Source organism: Komagataella phaffii, chromosome 1 (assembly GCF_000027005.1).
Source record: "Komagataella phaffii GS115 chromosome 1, complete sequence".
NCBI classification, from domain to species: Eukaryota; Fungi; Ascomycota; class Pichiomycetes; order Pichiales; family Pichiaceae; genus Komagataella; species Komagataella phaffii.
The window spans coordinates 2,608,661-2,625,543 of NC_012963.1; the positions used below are offsets into that span (position 1 = coordinate 2,608,661).

At 41.2% G+C, this 16,883-nt stretch overlaps 10 protein-coding genes across 10 annotated transcripts; 6 read left to right on the forward strand and 4 right to left on the reverse strand.

Annotated features, from left to right (window-relative positions):
• Positions 1 to 200: 200 nt before the first annotated feature.
• Positions 201 to 1,979, forward strand: PAS_chr1-4_0641 (Actin-interacting protein; the record flags this gene model as incomplete). The annotated part of the gene is made up of 2 exons (XM_002490737.1): positions 201 to 216; positions 280 to 1,979. 2 exons carry the CDS (start codon positions 201 to 203, stop codon positions 1,977 to 1,979), a joined length of 1,716 nt encoding a protein of 571 aa, XP_002490782.1.
• An 18-nt stretch (positions 1,980 to 1,997) lies between these two features.
• Positions 1,998 to 2,738, reverse strand: PAS_chr1-4_0642 (U3 small nucleolar RNA-associated protein; the record flags this gene model as incomplete). The annotated part of the gene is made up of 1 exon (XM_002490738.1): positions 1,998 to 2,738. One exon carries the CDS (start codon positions 2,736 to 2,738, stop codon positions 1,998 to 2,000), a length of 741 nt encoding a protein of 246 aa, XP_002490783.1.
• A 150-nt stretch (positions 2,739 to 2,888) lies between these two features.
• Positions 2,889 to 3,695, forward strand: PAS_chr1-4_0643 (Hypothetical protein; the record flags this gene model as incomplete). Its single annotated transcript, XM_002490739.1, has 1 exon — positions 2,889 to 3,695. One exon carries the CDS (start codon positions 2,889 to 2,891, stop codon positions 3,693 to 3,695), a length of 807 nt encoding a protein of 268 aa, XP_002490784.1.
• A 34-nt stretch (positions 3,696 to 3,729) lies between these two features.
• Positions 3,730 to 5,790, reverse strand: PAS_chr1-4_0644 (Dynamin-like GTPase required for vacuolar sorting; the record flags this gene model as incomplete). The annotated part of the gene is made up of 1 exon (XM_002490740.1): positions 3,730 to 5,790. One exon carries the CDS (start codon positions 5,788 to 5,790, stop codon positions 3,730 to 3,732), a length of 2,061 nt encoding a protein of 686 aa, XP_002490785.1.
• A 1,227-nt stretch (positions 5,791 to 7,017) lies between these two features.
• PAS_chr1-4_0701 (uncharacterized protein) lies at positions 7,018 to 8,070 on the forward strand (the record flags this gene model as incomplete). Its single annotated transcript, XM_002490741.1, has 1 exon — positions 7,018 to 8,070. One exon carries the CDS (start codon positions 7,018 to 7,020, stop codon positions 8,068 to 8,070), a length of 1,053 nt encoding a protein of 350 aa, XP_002490786.1.
• Positions 8,071 to 8,305: 235 nt separating this feature from the next.
• Positions 8,306 to 9,961, forward strand: PAS_chr1-4_0645 (Poly(A) polymerase; the record flags this gene model as incomplete). Its single annotated transcript, XM_002490742.1, has 1 exon — positions 8,306 to 9,961. One exon carries the CDS (start codon positions 8,306 to 8,308, stop codon positions 9,959 to 9,961), a length of 1,656 nt encoding a protein of 551 aa, XP_002490787.1.
• A 202-nt stretch (positions 9,962 to 10,163) lies between these two features.
• Positions 10,164 to 11,462, forward strand: PAS_chr1-4_0646 (Oxysterol-binding protein; the record flags this gene model as incomplete). Its single annotated transcript, XM_002490743.1, has 1 exon — positions 10,164 to 11,462. The coding sequence occupies one exon, from the start codon at positions 10,164 to 10,166 to the stop codon at positions 11,460 to 11,462; it is 1,299 nt and encodes a 432-aa protein (XP_002490788.1).
• Positions 11,463 to 11,504: 42 nt separating this feature from the next.
• PAS_chr1-4_0647 (Hypothetical protein) lies at positions 11,505 to 12,461 on the reverse strand (the record flags this gene model as incomplete). Its single annotated transcript, XM_002490744.1, has 1 exon — positions 11,505 to 12,461. The coding sequence occupies one exon, from the start codon at positions 12,459 to 12,461 to the stop codon at positions 11,505 to 11,507; it is 957 nt and encodes a 318-aa protein (XP_002490789.1).
• Positions 12,462 to 12,796: 335 nt separating this feature from the next.
• PAS_chr1-4_0648 (Sorting and Assembly Machinery complex) lies at positions 12,797 to 14,201 on the forward strand (the record flags this gene model as incomplete). Its single annotated transcript, XM_002490745.1, has 2 exons — positions 12,797 to 12,967; positions 13,116 to 14,201. The coding sequence occupies 2 exons, from the start codon at positions 12,797 to 12,799 to the stop codon at positions 14,199 to 14,201; spliced, it is 1,257 nt and encodes a 418-aa protein (XP_002490790.1).
• A 72-nt stretch (positions 14,202 to 14,273) lies between these two features.
• On the reverse strand, positions 14,274 to 16,793 carry PAS_chr1-4_0649 (Mitochondrial respiratory chain complexes assembly protein RCA1; the record flags this gene model as incomplete). The annotated part of the gene is made up of 1 exon (XM_002490746.1): positions 14,274 to 16,793. One exon carries the CDS (start codon positions 16,791 to 16,793, stop codon positions 14,274 to 14,276), a length of 2,520 nt encoding a protein of 839 aa, XP_002490791.1.
• Positions 16,794 to 16,883: the final 90 nt, after the last annotated feature.

The following is a 16,883-nucleotide window of genomic DNA, read 5'->3' on the forward strand; positions in this document are numbered from 1 at the left end:
TAGCCACCAAGCCTATGAATCCATAAAAGTGATTTTCTAACGAATGTTGCTTGAATGCCAAATTCGCCAGTATAGCCATCCCCACTATCCTGGCAACAGTCTTCTAGTCAGATTCTTCTGCTCACCTGCAGTCGCGGGTGCCCTCCAATCCTCTGCGCCTTGCAAGATCCAGGAAGAAACCTCTCATCCAAACAAACATAATGTCAATTCAGCAAGGTAGGCTCTAATTTATTTCCAGGATCTTTGGCACCGGTTTCAATTACTAACATGTTTTTTTAGATTCACTTCTAGCTCCATCCCCCTCCACAACAAGAGCCGTGGCGGTTCATCTCTCCTATGACGCCAAATCTGATAAGATAGCATATGCTTCGGGGAAGTCGGTCTATGTTAGATCTGTTAGCAATCCAACGGATGCCAAGCAGTTCATCAAACACAATTATAATACCACTGTTGCAAGGTTTTCTCCTTCAGGATTTTACGTTGCTTCGGCCGATGAGGCTGGTAATGTTAAAGTTTGGGATCCCATCGGTGATGAGATGGTTGTAAAGAGTGAGTTTCAAATTCTCAATGGAAGAATCAATGACATTGCCTGGGATGCGGACAGTCAACGTATTATTGTTGTTGGTGATGGTAAAGAAAGATATGGACATTGCCTGACCATGGATACCGGAAACACTGTTGGAGAGATTAGTGGACATTCTGCTCCCATCAATGCTGTCAGCATTAGACCTGTAAGACCATATAGAGCAGTGACAGTAAGTGATGATGGTGGACTTGTTTTCTATCAGGGGCCTCCTTTCAAGTTTGTCAAGTCCGTTAGAAACAACCACTCCAACTTTGTTCGTGATGTTCGCTACAGTGATGATGGTAACACCATTGTCAGTGTTGGAGCAGATAAGAAAATCGTTCTTTATGAAGGTAAAACCGGAGATTTGATTAAAGTAGTTGAGAATGCTCATGATGGTGGAATATTTTCTGTTTCTTGGAAGGGTGATAAGTTTGTTACGAGTTCCGCCGATAGCAAGGTAAAATTATGGGATTCTGAAGGTTCTCTCCTAAAAACTTGGTCACTTCCCAAGAAAGTGGAAAACCATATCCTTGGTGTTGTAACAACCGCCGATTACATTCTTGCTCTTACATTGTCTGGTGAACTTTACTACTTCGAAGAGAATCAAGATGACTATGTTCAAGTAATCCAAGGACAGCAAAAAAGCATTACAGCTTTGAACGTAGACAATGATCAAATTACAACAGGAGCATACGATGGAAGAATACTACGAGATGGTAAAATTGTTGAAGGTCACAATAATTTGGTTGTTGGAATTTTGAGTAAACCCATTCCGGTCACAACAGCTTGGGATGATACACTCAGAAAGTTGGACTCCAGTGTATCAGTAAAACTTTCAAGCCAGCCAAAGGACATTGCCGGTAACAGCAACATACTTGCTGTTTTGGATCAAGATGGAGTTACCAGTTATGATCCCAGCTTGAAACAGATCGATAAACTCTCTATCGAAGCCACTAGTTTGGATGTATCTGAGAAATACATTATTATTGGTACTCCAGAGAAAGTACTAGTGTACGACACTACTTTGAAATTGATCAGCGACAAACTACCTGTGTTAAGATCTCCATCATCTGTAGTCTCAATTTCTCCGAACGAGAAGTACGTTGCAGTTGGTGACAACGGGGGAAGGATTACACTTTTTGATATTGATGGTGGGAGTGTCAAGACCTCCAGGTGGAGTTTCCACACTGCTAAAGTCAATTCTATTTCTTGGAATGAGGACAACGACCATGTCGTAACGGGTTCCTTGGATACCAATATAATCATATACTCTGTCGAGAAGCCTTCACGAAATATCAAGGCTTTGAATGCTCATAAAGAGGGAGTTAATGGAGTGGCTTGGAGAAGCCAGGACAAGATTGTTTCTGTAGGATCTGACGCTACAGTAAAAGAATGGTCTGTCACCTATTAGATTAAGTACTTGGCATATTTACCTCTTTCTCTGAGTTTTCCATTTGTAGTATGGTTTTCCATCGGATCCTATTAATTTTTCCTTTTCACCCTCTTTTGTCAACTCTTTACTAATGACAATCTCGTTGTGTAATTCCTGTAATTTCTTTGCTCTATCCATATGACTTTTCAGAAGTTTCAATTGCTTCAATTTTTCAGCATCTGTATCAAGCTTCGTCTTTTCAAACACTTGATCGTAGTTTTTAAGATCACCATCCAAAAGTTGATCAACTTTCAAACGGTTTTCTCTCTGGTTTAATAACCTAGCATCGGTTTTAAAAAACTTTACTGGATCAAACGTTTCCAATTCTGTTTCGTTATCCACGAATACGGTGTGTTTACCCTCACTTCCATATGACAGGGCCTGTTTCATCCTTCTAATCTTACCTAGATCTCTGTTTCTCATAGCACTAACGTAAGTGGCATTCTGTGTCTTTACTAGATAAATCTCCTCTTCGGTGAGGGCCGGCTCTTCTTCTTTCTCAAGCATAATTCCATCTTCATTTGTTGTCCTGTTAACCATAGCATGATAGTATTCATCTGGGTTTCTGTTCTTTGCTTTCTCTCTCAACAGCTTCAAATAAGCTTCCTTGGCATGACGATCTTTAGCCCGGAGTTTATAATCTTTCTTCTTTTCCAAAAGACCAAGCTTCCTTCTTTCTGAAGGCTGGGCTCGCTCTCTATGCTGTTTCTTCTGAACGTTGTGGACCAGCTTTGCCATTGTGTATTAAGTATGGAGATTCTATTCAGAGGATTCAAGTTAAAAAAAAAAAAAAAAGAAGACGGCAGACATAAACCGCGAAATGCCTGTAGGTCTATCAAAGGGCCCTTGCCTTGGCTGGCCTCTTACACTTCCACAGTAGATCAAGGAATGGATCTTTCCTCAGCTGTTGGAACAGCATTAATAGGGAGGAAGCATTTTTTAGTATCCTGTGACAACATAAGTGACACCGTATCAGAGATCCAGAAAATTTTAGAGAGATTCAATTTAAAGGTCTCCGTCTGCGAAATCACTGATGCTACACAATGGGAAGACATTTGTACAGAGTTCTCCCCGCCGACTCACAGGGACATCATTATTCTTCCTCAGCTGGCGAAAGGAAGTTCCAAGCTTCAAAATAGTCTTTACCGTAATGTGATCAAGTCCAAAGTATTGATATTTCCCATATCTTTGAACATCCGTGGGACAGAACTGGAACTACATGAAAGGCTGAAAGATATTATATGGTATAGATACTTCCATTCTAATCTCAAACCCATACCCCAGGAGGCGCCTGATCGCCTGGTTGATGAAAAGGAGTTGAACTCCCTCAGAAATCAACTGAAAGCAGTGCAAATTGTCACAGATATACGACGATACATGCTAGATATCATAGTCTACACTAGAACACACAGAATGGTGGTAGGAGGCCTCCCCACATACGTGATAGACGATTTTGAATTGTTTTGCAAGTGTCAGAGTCTGTTAAGAGGCTACGATTATGTAATTCCTATCATTGTCAAACTATCTGCCCTGTGGCTTCTCCCTTTCAAAATCAAGATACTGAATAAGGTCAATCTAGAGCCTTCACTTCAGTGGGGGAGTGACTACGAGTTGGTGAAGGAAGTTTGCAGCCGGATGTCAGATGCAAACGTTATAATTGAAGAAGTGGTGGCCAACGTGGGCCCTCCTTTATAGAACACAGAAAAACATTGATCAACATATTTATATATCAAACATTATTAACGATCTCATTAGCATGTTGTAATGCTTCTACCATCTTGATGCACTCCTTTCTTCTAGCCACAGTAACGTCGTTCTCTTTGACAATGGAATCCAGGTCATTGTTGTTGTATAATTTCTCCAATAAGACCTTCTGAATCTCAGATTTTGAGAATTCAATCAGCTTGAGCATCACAGACTTTGGAATAATGTCAGCAATAGACTTCTTCACAATGTTAAAGTAGGATTGAATCAGCAACTTGATTACCTCTGTTTCTTGTGTTTCTTTATCAGACATGGTTCCAGATGCTTTCAAAACTGAAGGCGGGGCCTCCATAGCAGCCAACTTCTTCTTATTCTTAGATGAGAAAAATCCAGAAAAGAAGGAGGATCCACGGTCGTCATCCTCTGGACTAGGAGTTTGCTGCTGTTGCTTTATCGGCTTTCCGGTCTTTGGATCCAAATTAGGACGACTTGGGTTTAGTTTCTCTTGTACAATAGACAAAGCTTGAGATCCCTTCAATAAATCTGGATGAGCGGTGTTGATATAAGTTTGCTCGGCAGTGACAATGTCTTTACAAAACTTGTCAGTTGGAATTAAAGCTTCCCTTAAGAATTGAACAAAAGTTTGATTAATTTGTTCCTTCAATAAGGGATACCTAGCATACTGATTCTGATTTAGAATCTGGTTAATTATACGAACCAATTCGTCATAAATAAGATTGATACACTTGTGAGAAGGCTCATGGAACCTGCTAATCTGCTGCTTCACCAATAATTCAAACGCTTGGGTACCAACAAACAGAGATGGCGCTGATCCCGAAGAGTTGTACATAATAGTACGAATGTCAGTATCCTTTATTTGATCGAATGGGTCCAAAGCATAGATACCATTCTTGAAAATTTCATGGAAGACAAATGATATTCTTGCACCACCACTTAGTTCATTGGAAGATATGTCCTTGGATTGGCCGTTCAAAATACTGTTATAATCGTTGCAAAAATCAGTAATCGTGTTCAAAATTATGGAACTTGGCGAATCCAAAACTTCAGTTCCTAAAGTTGCCAGTTCATTGGAGTACTTGCTGAGGGCAGTTTCAATTCTATTCTTAATCTCTGGAAGGGTAGTCTTGATATGATGCAAAAGAATCGAGTTCAACTTCTTGGCCAAGAATGGGGTACCACAATAGTGCGACTTACTAGCATAACTTGCATGATTCTCAAAAAACTGTTTCTCGTTTTGCAGAGCATCTTTGATAGTTTTATTCTGTTCGATGTCTCTCTGACCTCTATTAATCACGGGAACATAACCATATCTCAAAGGAATGACTCTACCGGCTAAGATATCAATAACATCAGTTCCTTTATCCATCAAGTCAACCTTTGTCAAGACACCGATTGTTCTCGTACCTTCGGGATCGACCTCTCTAGCCAACTTCAAACCGTCACTATTGGCCAGATCCTGATTGGCTGCATTGACGGACAAGATGATAGCATTAGGTTTACTGATGAACTTCATGATCATTTCCCTTATTTGTTTTTCAATATCTTTTGGCTGGTCACCGACGGGAACCTTAGTCAAACCTGGTAGATCCACAAGGGTCAAAGTTAACACGTGTGGGGAGTAAATTCTCAAGTTGATGGGTATGGCTGAAATACCGGCATTCTTTCCGGTCATCTTATCAGTCTCCTTAACAATTTCTTGACGAATATCTTCGAAGTTGTAGAACTTTTTATCTGGAAGATGTAAGAACTCACCGTATTCCTCAGTATTGTTTTCAGTTTTAAGGCCATCTTGACCGACAGTCTTGATGTCGATCAACGATGCGTTTGCAGTCTTTAAAGGCCTCTTGTTGATCAATTGAAGGACCAATGGTCTTCTCGTGACGATTCCTGTACCTCTTGGAAGGAAATCTCTTCCCACAATGTTCTCCAATACGGACGATTTACCACTCGATTGACTTCCAACCACGGTGATTTGAGGCAAATCAACAGGGGCTTGAGATCCTCCCCCCAAAGGAGCCAAGGCATCTTGCAACTTGTTGATGGTCGAAATTAGGTGTTCATCCATGGTTAATGTTGTAGTCAGATAGTTGTTGTAGACAGACAGCGTCTCAGAAGGCGATATCGTTGTTGAACTTGTCTAAGCCACGACCATTTTGAAAAACGCGGTTATCTCCATATGCCAGACGAACCCTAGTAAGTTGATTTGCATCAGCTTAATGAGATGGGATAGTAAAGAGGAGAGAATAGGCTGTAAGCGAGGAATGGTGGTTTATAGCAAGGCGTGTTGGAAACTTTACTGTCCAATGTAGGTAGTACTTTTTATGGTAATCTGGGCAGAAAATTTCAGAGGCCACAAACCATGCTACCGAATGAACCATTCAAATTTGCTCACAGATGATTAGCGACCGTAAGTTATCAGAGCAAAGAAAATGCTATACATATATAAGTTATTACCAATGACGGGACGTAACTGATCACAGATCTCCTTTCAAGGATTAATCCTTCTTTTTCACCAGTACCAGCAGTTTGGAGATTGCCCCTTCTGCAGTGAAAAGCTGTCAAAAATCTGTCAGCCAGTTCAATTAGACTTCAAGGGAAGCTGGACTAAGGTTGATTTATACTACGTATTAGTAGGTGCCGGTCAAGATAGCACGCGAGAGATCTCGTTCTTCGTCAGCTGCCGGCGAAAAACTCTCTGCCGCACCGAACGAAAAGACTCTTTACAGTGTCCTAGTATGTAGTCCAAATGTAGTCTCAGTACTAATCTAGGTGATTGGAAAAGAATGTATAAGCATCGGCATCTGGCTTTCCAAGAGAATTCTTCAGCGGAGTTCGGGATCCAAAATGAGAGTAATGTCGGTTTGAGTTTAGCAGTGGGTGAAAGGATCGGATCGTTGACGAAAATATATCGAACCGAAGCATGAATATGCATGCTCAAGGAGCGATATCATGAAAAGTCCTCCATCATCGAGTATCTATTTCAACACACATAACACAAATATGACACCGCTCTCACGCGCTTCTCTGATCGACTGCGATCATCATCTATGATCGTCCACCATCCGCCAATGTAGATCTCCAACCCACAGCCTCTATTAAGCGAAGCCCGTCTAGGTGCTTGGATCTTGGGTCCAGAATAACGAAACGGCCCCTATCTGTGCATACCTCGAATTTCGGCGAGCCTTCCCTTACCCATTCCTTATCTCTAGGCAATTACTCCCACCCATTTTGAACGAACATTCCTCATACATAAAACTGCTTTAATCCTATTCAGGCAATGAGTTGATCCGTTATGCTTTGGTTGAACTTGGAAGAAGACAACTATATTCTGCTCAAAGGAATCGAATACACGATATGCGTGCTAATAGTGGTGCAGGGTGTGTATGCAGTGATCAACCATAACCAAGACCACACGGTATTGTCCCTATTACTGACATTGATGGCAAATACTGTTTACATCAGCGTGCAAGTTGGCTATTTTCAGTTTGTCTTTTGCATGGTGACCGTGTTGTACGCTGTGGCGCTGATCAGAACAGTAATGGCTGTATACCAACATTTTCAGCATAGTCGCATAAAAACAATCAGCTCCTTGGCTTCCGACGGTGATGACGATGAGGAAATATTGCGCCGTGCCGGGTATGGAACATTTGCTGACTATGGAGTCGGTCAATTTGAAGAAACAACTCTCACCCCACAATCGTCCATCATTGAGCAAGGAACAACCAGATCCAATTCTATCGCTCAAGGTCAAAATAATGTGGCAAGCCATATAATAACTCCCCTGAACGGTGTCTCTATTATGCGACGAGGCAGCTCCATGTTGAATAGTTTATCCCTCAGAAATAACCCAATACTGTCAACCCTTTTGAGTCTCTCCCCAGTTGTTTCCAGAGAAGCTGCAGCAGCCCCGATACTGAAAACGCTGACAGATCCAGCTCCTAACGATGACGAATTCCAACAACCATTGGTTGAAATAGCGTTTGCACTCATAGTGATTGCCCAGTTAATAGACACTTTCCAAGTAAACCAGGACTTGGTTTATTATTCAACAAACAAGTCTATTTTTCATGCACAAATTGTACAGCTAGTCAGTGGTATTCTGGGCTTATTCCTTCAATCCATCATCTACATCACAAATCGGGATGATGTGTCAATGATATATGACCCCAACAACTATATTCACCCGGTGTTTTTCCTTGTACCGGTGCTTAACACAATGTTCATCCTTTACCAATTCTCTCAATACTCAGATTACAATATGTTCATAGAGGGTCCCGGCAACTATATATACCGGAGAGATGAGATGTTGAATGAGGTAAGTTATGTTTCTAGTCCCCCTTATTAATGACAAAATGACGAAAGTCAATGATATGCTTCCTGTGACATTTGTTTGTAGAGACGCAGATCTTGCTGGATCTTGAACGGATGGATCTCTGTCGTAGTGATGAGACCACGCGGATTTGGCTCAGTTCTCGCCTCGTGCTCTTCCCTTTTTTTCCTCCCAGCATCTCCTATCCACTTCTCCCTCGAATTCCTCTCCTTGTACACACCAACAAACCAACCTTCAGACACAAACCATAATGAACAAAACGTACGGTGTCACTCCAGCAATTAGCACTGCTGGACCCTCCTCCGAGGAGACTCGTCTGAATGACCTGCTGGTAGACGAACTGAGAAGACAGGGTTCCTTTGAAAGTGAAGCGGCGACACTGAAGCGTGCAAAGGTCTTGAAAACCCTCCAACAACTGACCCAGGAGTTCGTCTATAGTGTTAGCAAGAGCAAGAACATGGACGAAGGAATGGCAAAGGACGCTGGGGGCAAAATTTTCACTTTTGGCTCTTATCGTTTAGGTGTGTATGGACCAGGTTCGGATATTGATACGTTGGTGGTCTTTCCTAAGCACATCAATAGAGAGGACTTTTTCACGGTATTCGAAAAAATTTTGAGACAAAGACCTGAACTGGAAGAAATACAAAGTGTTCCAGACGCATTTGTACCAATTATCAAAATGGAGTTTGATGGAATATCAATTGATCTGATTTGTGCTAGATTGGACATTCCCAGAGTGCCGTTGAACCTGACTTTAGATGACAAAAATCTGCTGAAAAACATAGACGAAAAGGATTTAAGAGCATTGAACGGTACAAGAGTCACTGATGAGATCTTGTTATTGGTACCGCAGCCAACAGTATTCAAACATGCTTTAAGAGCAATCAAGATTTGGGCCCAAAGGCGTGCCGTTTACGGAAACGTATTTGGCTTTCCAGGTGGTGTCGCATGGGCAATGCTTGTTGCAAGAATATGCCAGTTATACCCTAATGCTGTTTCTGCAGTGATTATTTCCAAATTTTTTGTCATTCTGGGGCAGTGGAATTGGCCCCAACCTGTTCTTTTGAAGCCTATCGAAGATGGTCCATTGCAAGTTAGAGTGTGGAACCCTAGACTTTATCCTCATGATAAATACCACAAGATGCCGGTTATTACTCCGGCATATCCCTCAATGTGTGCTACCCACAACATCACTGAATCTACAAAGAAGGTAATTTTACAGGAATTCCAGAGGGGCAGTGGGATTGTCACAGAGATCTTTAGCGGAGCCAAAAAATGGAGTGACTTGTTCACTAAACACGATTTTTTCCGACGCTATAAGTTTTATCTGACTGTTATTGCAGCCACGAAAGGAAGCTCTGAAGAGCAAAAGAAGTTTGCCGGAATGGTGGAATCCAAACTTAGATTGCTGGTTCAGAAATTGGAGAACAATGAGAACATCAACTTAGCCCACCCATTCGTGAAAACATTTGACCAGGCTTATCTAGTAGATTCCATTGCTCAACTAGACAGCGTCTTAGAGCATACTGGAACACTCAGTGGGGAAGAGTACTTGAAAACGCTGACGCCGTACAGTGCGGAAGCACAGTCAGATGCTTCATCTGAAGGTAAAGTTGAAGTTCGTTTGACCAGATTCTACATTGGCCTACAAATCAACTTAAAAAACCAAAGGGACAAGAAACTTGATATCCAACAACCATGCACTGAATTTTACACTCTATGTCAGTCATGGCCCAACTTCAATAAGGACATATACTCACTCTCCATCAAACATGTAAAGTTGTACAACCTTCCGTCCGATGTGTACGATCCAGATGAAGAGAGACCCGTTAAAACAAAAGGAGACTCTACCCATTCTAAGAGGATCAAATCGGACCCAGCGGGCAAGAAGAGACCAAAAAGTTAGATAGAAATACGTAATATGGGGTTCGACCACCCCTTCAATTTGTAACTAAACAACTAATATGTATGATAGACAAAAAAGATGGCTATTAGTTAGTCGTCCACCACTCATTTTGCCTTGTATCGCGAGACTACAAATCTCCCTACCGAGGTGGCCGAGTAGGGCGAAGCAATACATCTAGGGTCCTGTTCATAGGTGAGACCAAATGGCCTTCAGTAAACTAAAGTTAGGACTTCCAAATGTGTCATCATCCGATCCTGCACTGGGATCGACCAATCCAGAGGATGTTGATGAAGTAGATGGAGAGGGACAAAATATTTTGATGGGAATCATCTCCCAGTTACGACCAGGATGCGATCTAAGTAGAATTACTCTGCCTACGTTTATTTTGGAAAGAAAGTCAATGTTGGAGAGAATTACCAACCAATTGCAACAACCTAACTTCTTATTGGAGGCCCACAACTCCAGAGATGATGATGTCAAGCGGTTTCTTTTGGTAGTTAAGTGGTACATGAGTTGCTGGCATATCTGTCCCAAGGCTGTTAAGAAACCCTTGAATCCGATACTTGGAGAATACTTTACATGTTATTGGGAACTAGAAGACGGTTCCAAGGCATTTTACGTTTCAGAACAGACGTCCCATCATCCCCCCAAATCATCCTATTTTTATATAATCCCGGAACACGGAATTAGAGTAGATGGGATTGTTGCTCCTAAATCTCGTTTCTTGGGAAACTCCACCGCTGCTTTAATGGAGGGAGTTACAAAACTGACATTTTTAGACATTCTGGATAAAAACGGAGAACCAGAGATCTACACATTAACTCAACCTAACATGTATGGAAGGGGTATACTGTTCGGAAAGATGAAGTTTGAGTTGGGTGACCATATGATCATTAAATGCTTGACCACAAAGATGGAGGCTGACATTGAGTTCAAAACTAAAGGTTTCATCTATGGAGGCTACAACCATATACTGGGAGACATTAAGAAGAATGGAGAATCAATCTACGAACTTTCAGGCAAGTGGACCGAAGTGATGGAGTTGAAAAACCTTGTCACCAACAAAAAGACAGTATTTTTCGACTGTACAAAAGATGCCAGCCCTTTGCCACCCTTGGTTAGGCCCTTGGAAGAACAAGGGGAATTTGAATCCAGAAAGTTGTGGAAGAAAGTTACAGATGCTCTGCTAGTAAGAAACCATACTGCAGCTACCGAGGAAAAGTTCAAGATTGAAGACGCTCAACGAGAGAGGGCAAAGTTAAGAGAGCAGGAGAATGTTGATTTCCATCCTAAATTATTTAGACCATTGTCAGTTAAAGAGTCAACCGCACCTGGTAGTGATAAGCTAGAGTTCGTCATTTATAAAGATCACGTTCTAAACAGACATAGAAATGACCCACAGGCCTTGTTGGAGGACATTTTAACTATCGCTCCTATTGTACCTGGCCAAAATTTCACCCCTGAGTTTGAGATCCCTGCTCATGAAAAGATCAAGCCCTAGTTTGATAGACTTTCAATTTTACTCGTTCTGAATTTTCGACTATCAAAGTTCTAATTTGTCATAGACCCACTTTATGATTGTAAGAGGGATTAGCGATTCAGTTTGGGAACTTTTGATGTAATTGGAGAGCATGAAAAGTTCTTGTTCTGCCCAATTCATAGTCTTTTGATGCAATCGTCCTGAATTGTTGGGGGTACGTAATTTGTTATTATTATTATTATCATTCCATCTTTCAAATTCTTTCAGCCAATATTGATTTGTGTTGGCAGACACCATAATGATTATTATTTCGCAGAGTACTTTCCAAGCTCCGTAATCTAGATTTCTCATGCAAAACTGTTTCACTTGAGAGTAAACGGGCGTCAAATCAGCTCCTCTGGCAAACTCAATAGTCGCAAAAAAGCTTGCAAAGTTCCAGCAATAGTAACTTTTTCTATGTATAGTTGCTGAAGCGATCAGAGTGTCAATGAAGATACTCTGCTGAAATGAGTTTGTGGAGTACAATTTTCTAAGGAAAGTCCAGTAACTTGAAGACTTATTTATGTTGTTCCTGGAGCAAGTAAGAAGGCATTGTAGAAGCCTGAGAACTTTGTTATTAGGTATACTCAGTAGTTCCACCATTGACTCTAGAATGAGTACTAAAGTATGGCTTTCATTATTGATGAAAAGGATTGGTACAATTGCCAGGAATATTTTGTAAAGCTTGTCAGTTTGCTGAGCATCTGTGCGACTAATGGTTTTCCAGTCCCAATTGTCTGCAATCAATTGATTTTGGACTGTTAGAAGGGTGGGAAACAGTTTCATCATCGGTTTCTTGTAGATGACAATGTCCAGTCTTTGTTCTTCATCATTGGAATGAAACTCAAAGAATTTTGAGGATTCCAAATCTAGCCAAATTAAGTATTTCCTACCTTCTTGACACTCATTAGAAACAATGTCCCAAAACAGTTCTAACTGCGCTTGAACTGTTGAATCTGGCAGGACTATGTCATCTAACATGGGGTAGGAGAGATGTAAAAACGCTAGGATAACGTCAGTAGGAGCCCTCCCTTTCCCAGCTGCAAATGCTCGCCTGGCCCAGGTTGAGAACAAGCGAAGCTGCTTAGGCAGAATGATTCTATTAATGCAATCGAAGGACTTCAAATAATCTCAGAAGATCTTCTTCATTTCGACGTTCTTAGGTTACACCTAGTAAACTCTATCAAGCTCTCGTAATCTCTCTTGAAGTCACCCACATCTAATCTACTATAGTAATCATGTGACCTTACTGATTGGTCTTCGAGAACTTCAATGCCCCAAACACAACATACCAACCAACCATCCCATAGACCCGAATGAGCCAGCAAGAGATTCTACAGAAGAATTACTCGACTCCCTTACATCTTCAACAGGTGGACATTGTCGGTGGTGAGGGTTTTAATGCTCTGTTTTTCAAAAATTTACTGAACCCATTGCTGTCCAATTCTGACTTGACAGTGTCAAACTTTGTACAATCAAGCAATGAAGTGATTCAAAGGTTAAACGATACCGAAGTGTTTAATACCTCACATTTAGAGGTAGTGGAAGCAAGTGCTGCTGCAGATGAACATTCCCTTGTCATTGAAGGCCAAACTACTGCCTTCAAAAAGAAACATTCAACAATCACAATTGAAGCCTCTGCCAGTGAAAGCAATACTGACTTTGAAGCCATCCCTCCTAAAGCATTTCACCGTCACTCCAGTCCTATTTGAGAACGGAATTGCATTGAATGGTATTTATTCCAATCTAAATGCGTTTGGAAATAGTGAATCTCTGTCGTTTAATGGACTAGTTGATCTCAGAAGTGAATCTCCGTTGAAGAATTTCAACTTTAACTTCCAAGCTCCTTTGAAGGATCCTTCGTATAGGTTGGTATTCAACTCATTGTTGTCAAAGTCCACGGTCGCTTGGGCTTCTAACCACGATCAGACCAATTCTAGTGTCTATCTTGGGCTTCACAAACGTTTCGGTAGATCCCTGACTTCCGAGTTAGGTTTTTCTGGTGTGTACCGAAATGTTTATAATTTGAGTGATTTTACAAGCGATACAATCAAAAGTGATGCTTCGTTTTCCAACAAGAATTCGTTACTACTGAATGTTAACTATGATTCAAGATCTTTTACCCCAGAATCCTTATACAAGTTCCCAACCAAGGGTTCATCACTGACTTTCAATAATGAGCTGATTATTGATCAAGAAAAAGAGCAATTCTCCAAATCTGACCTGAAATTCCAATCGTTATACTCATTTTTCAACAACTGGCTGACTTTTGAAGTTGCAGGTGGAATTGGTTCAATTATACTCAACGATACCTCGAAGAAGCCACATTTTCAAGACAAATTCTTCTTGGGAGGCTTCAATTCCTTGAGAGGTTTCAAATTCAACTCAACTGGTCTTAAAGATGGCAATGATTTCGTTGGCGGTACAAACTACTTCCAATTGGGAGCTACTGCTTACTCTAAGATACCCTTTGTCAAGGCCTCACCATTAAGGCTTCGTTTATTCATCAACGCTGGTGATGTTCTTAATGATATTCCAACGCTTAAAAACACTGACTTTATCAAGAATTCCGCCCAGGCTGTCGGTTGGGGATTGACATACTCTCTAGGATCCGTGGCAAATGCTGAATTCAACTATAATATTCCCATCAGCACCAGAACTCAAGATATAACCAAACCCGGGATAGAATTCGCATTATCCCTATCCGGAGACTTTAATTAGATTAATATTTTTGAAAAAGAATAAATCTCTTGCTCTTAGAGTATCTATTTACATGTGTAACGGATTTTTATTCTATTTTTCACCATCCTTGGTTTCATTGTCGCTTTCCTTGGCTTTCTTACTGTCGTCTCGTACTTGCTTTTCTGCCAAATACTTGTCAAACGCATCATTCTTGTTGGGGAATGGTCTAGGTCCCAACAATCTGATCATATCCTCTCTAGTTATAACCTCCTTACTGAGCAATTCTTGGGCAACCAACTCCACTTGTTGGGCTTTCTCCTTCAGTAACTTCGTACAACGTTCATAGCATTCGGAAACGATTCGGTGGATTTCTTGATCAATCAGCTCGGCTGTCTTATCACTGAAAGGCTTGGTCATGTCGTTGCCTCTATCTTGATTGAAATTAACCAAGCCAACTTTAGGGCTCATACCACACTCGAGAACCATTTTCTGAGCAATCCCCGTAACTTTTTCAAAATCGTCTGATCCACCACTAGTAACAGAACTAAAGTGCAATTCTTCACTAACTCTACCGGCTAGGGCCATAACCATCCGGTCCATCAGTTTATCATAGCTGTACAAATAGATATCAGCAGGTAGATACTGAGCGTAACCCAATGCAGCAGAACCTCTAGGAATAATAGAAACTTTCAGCAAAGGATCGGCGTGTTCCAAGTACCAACCACAGATAGCGTGACCTGCTTCATGGTAGGCCACATTCCGTTTCTCTGGTGGCGATAGAACCTTAGATTTCTTTTCCAATCCAGCTATGACTCTCTCAATGGCCATTTCAAAATGCTTCAATTCAACATGAGTTGCGTTGTTTCTGGCAGCAATAAGAGCAGCTTCGTTACAGCAGTTTGCAATGTCAGCACCACTGAACCCTGGTGTCAAAGTAGCAAGTCTCCCCTTCAAATCATCCATATCTTCATCGGCTGAAAGGGTGAGCTTCTTCAAATGAACGCCAAAGATGTCTTTACGCCCCTCCAATTCTGGATTATCTAGATGAATTTTCCTATCAAATCTTCCAGGCCTCAGCAAAGCAGCATCTAAGACATCACTTCTATTGGTACCAGCAAGAACTACAACATGATCAGTGTTTGAAAATCCGTCCATTTCAACCAAAAGTTGATTCAGTGTGTTTTCTCTTTCGTCATTGGATCCAGAAAATGAGTTTTTTGAACGAGATTTTCCAATAGCATCGATTTCATCAACAAAAATGATACTAGGAGCATCTTCTCGTGCTGTTTTGAAAAGATCACGAACTCTTGAAGCTCCAACACCCACAAACATTTCCACGAACTCAGAACCAGAAACCGAATAGAACGGAACACCAGCTTCACCAGCTGTGGCCTTTGCTAAAAGGGTCTTACCAGTACCTGGGGGACCGGAAAGAATGGCACCTCTTGGAATCTTAGCTCCTAGCCTTTCGTATTTGGCAGGGTTCTTCAAAAACTTGACAAACTCCATTATTTCCTCTTTTGCTTCGTCGCATCCAGCAACGTCATCGAACTTGATTTTGACATCCTTATCGATATTGAACTTTTTAGCCTTAGACTTACCCGCTCCAAAAATTCCTCCTCCAAGGCCACCTGAAGCAGCAGTCTTCTTTGTAATCCAATAAAGGCCTCCTAACATCAAAATGGTTGGTAAAAATGTGAAAACACCTCTCCAAATGCTTCCTTGTTGGACGTAGACTACTGGAACTCGGAATTCAGCGCTGATATTATTTGCATCTTGTGCTTCATCTAACTTGTGTTCAAAATTTTCCAGAGAACCGATACTGAAAAAGTATTCAACGTTGTTATTGTGAAAAGGTTGCTGCCTTCCGTTTTGGTTTAAAATGACGTAACAATACTTTTTATTGACCACAATCAACTTTTCAACGAAATTCTTGTCCAGCAAGTTAGAACGAAATTCCTGATAAGTGATTTCTCTCTCGTGTGATTCAGAACTAAGGACGTAAAATAAGAGACCGAACGAAACCAGATACAACAAAATCATATCTGGACGGATTGTGGCAACAAAAACTTTCTGGCCTTTATTACCTTGTTTTTCACCACCCTTTGTGAACAGGGAGGTAAAAAACTCATCGTCTTCCTCTTTCTTGTTCTTTGAATCATCAGTTTTCTCAGATTGTTTACTGATGTTGGCCTGGTGAAATTGTAGCAAACTATTGTGGAGTTTTTGAATATTTTCGAAGCGTTCACTTGCATTGGTAACATCTTTGTCCTGAAGCATTTCATTCGTCAGTTTGGTAATTATTGGGTCGTTTATGGAGTTTACCTCGTATTTTTCAAACAATACTTTCAGCAGGCCCTGTTTGTCCGAGACAGAAAGATTTTCATCCTTCCAAATAGCCTTCAGTTGAAATAGAAGTTCTTTGGCCTTTGATTCATCTGGGATTTCTGAGTCTGGGTTTCCCTGGTGCTTGTTCCAGATCCCCGATTGGTGATTGAACTGCCTTCTCAGTGGGCTCAACGGAGTTCTTATTATCGGCCTAAATCTGTTTATGATAGGCCGATGGACGAGATTTCTGGTCACAATCCTACGGAACGAAACAGAACAAAATCCGCTCACCAACTTCGACATGTTGCAAGTCGAATAACTCAAGGACGGTACTTGAAGGAAGAAACAGATCTGGAACTTTTTTGCCTCTGGGAAAGACTACGACTGAGAGGG